The sequence below is a fragment of the Limulus polyphemus genome, unplaced genomic scaffold, assembly GCF_000517525.1.
Source record: "Limulus polyphemus unplaced genomic scaffold, Limulus_polyphemus-2.1.2 Scaffold8061, whole genome shotgun sequence".
Classification (NCBI taxonomy): Eukaryota; Metazoa; Arthropoda; class Merostomata; order Xiphosura; family Limulidae; genus Limulus; species Limulus polyphemus.
Window position 1 is genome coordinate 25844 of NW_013673671.1, and position 4918 is coordinate 30761.

General features: G+C 36.6%; 1 protein-coding gene across 1 annotated transcript in view; it reads left to right on the forward strand.

Moving 5' to 3' along the window:
* Nucleotides 1-4447, forward strand: part of LOC106475083 — a gene marked incomplete at its 3' end in the record, with an annotated part of 24546 nt that extends 20099 nt beyond the window's left edge. Inside the window, exons 8-10 of the mRNA XM_013935777.2 lie at nucleotides 601-1222; nucleotides 1535-3007; nucleotides 3427-4447. Coding sequence (XP_013791231.2) covers nucleotides 601-1222; nucleotides 1535-3007; nucleotides 3427-4447 — 3116 coding nt within the window. The remainder of the gene's footprint in view (nucleotides 1-600; nucleotides 1223-1534; nucleotides 3008-3426) is intronic.
* Nucleotides 4448-4918: the final 471 nt, after the last annotated feature.

Below are 4918 nucleotides of genomic sequence, written 5' to 3' on the forward strand. Positions count from 1 at the left end.
GTCAAAAAATATTGTATTTGACTTGTGACCACTCAGTGTATATATAGTATCATAATACCAAAATATATTTTTTTACAGTAATTTGACTGTACAAAAAGTCAAAAAATATTGTATTTGACTTGTGACCACTCAGTGTATATAGTATCATAATACCAAAATATATTTTTTTACAGTAATTTGACTGTACAAAAAGTCAAAAAATATTGTATTTGACTTGTGACCACTCAGTGTATATAGTATCATAATACCAAAATATATTTTTTTTACAGTTATTTACAAAAAGTCAAAAAATATTGTATTTGACTTGAAATATCACGACTAATTTGCATTTCAGTCAAACTTGAAAAATTGGGTTATTTTATTTGAACTGTAAGTATTTCAACGTGAAAAGCAGCGTAGAAAAATGGATTAACTTGTAAACATGAAAAATAATTCAATAAATCTACAGAGTTTTGTAATAAGAACAACTTGCTTCACGGATTTGTTAGTTTTGGAAAGAAATAAAAAATATGAATTTTTTTCAATGGAAATAAAGAAACATATGACTATTGAGAACTTTTTTTTTGTACAAGCTACTAATCAAATAATTGCTTTTTCTAGAGTTGTGGTGCTTCTGTTAATTGGTGACCACCTGAAGCAGCTCTTTGAGGGTCTCCAGATGATTACTGAAGAGGAACCTGAGAAATTTGGACACTTTGTTTGGATTACTTATGAGAATCTCGAGGTCTTCGAAAAATTCTCCAAATACTCAGTTGGTGCTCTTTCCATCCGACAGGTGACGGATCATATACCTGCTTTTCAAGAATATTTTCAACGTTTGAGTATTCGGAAGAATTCTAGAAACATTTGGTTCCGAGAATATTGGGAACACGTGTTCGGATGCCGGGGAGCAGCCTGTTATAGTGGACACCAGAGTGGACTCAAAGATGTTCCTTTTTTCCAAGACCCTGGTGTTAAAAACGTGGTGAGCAGTGTCTTTGCTCTCGCCCATAGCTTGGAAGTGGCAAGAGTTCAATTCTGTCCTGGAAAGTCCAAAGGAATTTGTGTTCAGATGAAAGAAAGTCCTGAATTAAGACAACTTATCTTAAATTCAACCAAGAATGCTCAAATAGTTGAAAATGGTAAAACTACGAGACTCTTCACAGAAAAGAACTATGGTACTAAAGGATTAGACATTTTGAACTTCCGTCAAGTGGGAAGCAGTACTCATGGTTTTGTGAAGGTATTTATTATACTAAGCCAACAACTTATGGTCACATCTTAAGAATCGACCCAATTATAGGGATAACGTCAAGAAGATTCAAGGGAAAAAAGCTTGATTTAAAACTTTTGTTAATGTTTAAAGGTTTATAAAAAAAATCACTTTTTACTTGCAACACTAGATACTTTAAACAAAATGTAGTTTGAATTTTAAAACGATACAAAAGACGAATCCATATCTCAGTTTGTGCTGGAAACCAAGTATATTTGAAAGAAAATTTAAAAAAATGGTTTTGGACATATACATATATATGTATCTTTTTTTTTACCACAGATTGGACGTTACACGGAAAGAGGAGGATTAAATATGAGCATGAATAGAATTAGAGGTTTCGACAACAATGGCCGTGAAAATAGCCTTCAGAAAATAGTCTCTAGCTGTTTGAAAAGCGACAGATGTGGGAATGAGATTGTTTTCCGGCTACCTACTGTAATGAAGTGGGTTTCTAAAAACAATAGTTATGTCATCACTTCTGTGATGTCTGTCCATCAGCCAGGGGAGACGTTTTTTTCATGTGGTTCGCTTAATCCAAAATCTTTTCAAAATTTGGTAGCTCTGATTTTTGCCGTGAAGGAGATGAACAAGAACATTGGGTTAATTCTAGGAGAAACCCAAGGACTGATTGTTCTAGATGACTGTGGTAGAGTTGAACGGGCTAAAGAAAAATTATTTAATTATTTAACCGTAGAAAGTGAGAAGAGGCTTAACAAGTCTGACACAGATTCCAAAAATGTCATTGCTGCTGTGACATTCGACCACCAGGTAGCCACTGAAGTTTCGCCAATTCTGCAAGCGAAGATGATCCCACAAGTAAGCACATCAGTTGTGTGGTCAAACGGAACGAGTATTAGTACAAACTTTATTATGGCCATTCCATCCCCTGTGAAGTTACAAATATTGGCTGTAATGGCGCTGTTGAAGAAATATGATTGGACCTACGTAAATGTCATTACGACCAATGACATATTTGGAAAGTTAGCACACGAGCAATTTGCTGAAACAGCGAAAAATTACACAATTTGCATCGCCGAAACGCTAACAATGAATATTGATTTCAATATAAAAAACCTCACGAAAGAATTTACTGTCTTAACCTCTGATGCAAATGTACGTGTCACAGTACTCTTGACGAACAGCACTCTTGCAACGAGGGTAATGTTACAGGTTGCCGAAGAGGCGAACCTCATTGACCGTTATATTTGGGTTGCCACCGAGGGCTGGGGTTCTGAGAATCGTCTTGAAGGAGTTTTAAAAAATAATACATTGAATGCTTTAGTAGTGAAACTGGAGAATCACGATATTCCAGAATTTCGCCATTTTTTTACTAGAATGACACTCACTAAACACGATCCAATTCCTGATTCCTGGTTTGAAGAATTCTGGCAACACTATTTTAGGTGCCAACTGCTAAGTAGCTTCATTATCCAGCATCAGTACCCGGATGTGTGTACTGGGCAGGAGAGTTTCACAGAAGTGGACTTTCAACAGGACGGTCAAGTATACCGGACAATTACAACTATAAGGTCCATAGCTCATGCACTTCGCTCTGTTCTGACCAAACGTTGTCGTCCATTTTCAAACACTAGCAACTGTGAAGGAATTAGCAGAGAACTGTTAGCTAGTGAAATCAGAAAAGAGCTTGAAGGTTCAAAAAGTGAAGCCAAAGTTCCAGAAACTGGCTCTATATTCGGCTATCAAGTTTTTAAAGTGCAGAAAAATCTTGAAGGGAAATATTTTTATCATTTGGTAAGTTTTGTCTTCAGTCATTGGAGCTTCTTTTTGTGTGTGTTGTGCACCTGGTAATCAACTGTAACTTCATTCCAAATTTAATTTACCAGAAACCTCTTTTTTTATTTTAAATTTAACAATTTTATCAATTGAATAATTGGTATGGTTTGAAGAAGAAGAAAAACACAGGTTTCTGATATTGACCCAAATCTCAAAATTTCCATCGTATTTTTGATTGTAATATAAATCTTGTCCAACTTTGGTGTAGTAAGATAATATAGTTTTAAACTATTTCTGACGTTATAATTTAGATTTCATAACGGATACTAAAATATATTCAAGTACATAAACATAGATATAAATATTAAAAACAAAAAGTTCCATCAAGTCCAACTAGGTATTTTAATAGTAATTAGTCATTGTAAATCCATATACAGATTGGACTTTGGAAGAATCACAAACTGGACCTCTCCGAAGACTTCTTAACTTCTTACGACACAGTGCCAACATCCGTGTGTTATGGGAACTGTGAAAAGTGTAAAGATGACGAAGACAATAAAGACGACTTGATCTACAGAGGATCAATCTACATGAACTTCAAGACCGTGTGGGGGATCATTGTCACGGCCCTTTCTCTTTTTGGAATCAGTATGGTGATAGTCTGCGCCCTCTACTTCCTGGTAGCGTTTCCAGTAGTGATAGGAACAACAGTACTAGGGTACATCATCTTACTGGGAATTCTTGTTTTATTTGGGGTAAACTTCGCCTTCATTTTCGCTCCAACAACTTACACGTGCGCTGTACGTCGATTTGTTATGGGGTTGGCTTATGCTGTCATCTTCTCGGGAATGTTGATGAAAGTGATGAACGCCTGGAGACTGATGGGCTACAGGAACAGTAGAGTTCTGAATGATGGCTCTCGTTTCAACACCCCTACCGGTCTGCTGATAATGGTCGCAGGTCTGGTTGCTATTCAGGTAATACTGACCACTGCCTGGTTAGTGCTGCGGCCACCAAAAGTCAGTGTGTACAATCAGGTCTGGAGATGTTCTCCATCCTCCGCGTTTGAAGACGAGTTTATTATATCTTTAGTGTATGTAATGCTGCTTTTGGCGTTGTCCATCCTGTTCTCCATCTTAACCTGGAAATGTGCCGACGGCAACAGGGAACCCCGTTGGATTATGGTCAGTTGTATCGTGACTGTTTTGGTCTGGGCGGCCTGGACTGTTTTGTCCCCCCATCTAAGTCCAAGATACCGCGACGTTACGATCATTGTAGCTAACTTAGTGTGTGCTACTGTTATCATGTTGTGTTTATATGTGCGCAAGGTGTACATATACAGTAAATACACGAAACAGACTCGCGAGCGGGGCGTTAAGACGCATCTCCAGCCATCTAGGAAAGCTCGTTCCAAATATGGAGCGTTTCAGAAAGAAGGCGTGTCATCGTCGACTTACGGTAAGACATTCATACTTATTTAGGGCAAAAACTCTCATATTTTAGGTTTCATTTTTAACAATCCTGTAGGACAAAAACTCTCATATTTTAGGTTTCACTTTTGACAATCCTTTAGGACAAAAACTGTCATATTTTAGGTTTCACTTTCAACAATCTTGTAGGACAAAACTGTCATATTTAAGGTTTCACTTTCAACAATCTTGTAGGACAAAACTGTCATATTTAAGGTTTCACTTTCAACAATCTTGTAGGACAAAAACTCTCATATTTTAGGTTTCACTTTTAGCAATACTGTAGGACAAAAATTGTCATATTTTAGGTTTCACTTTTAACAATCCTGTAGGGCAAAAAAAAGTCATATTTTAGGTTTCACTTTGACAATCCTGTAGGACAAAAACTGTCATATTTTAGGTTTCACTTTCAACAATCTTGTAGGACAAAACTGTCATATTTAAGGTTTCACTTTCAACA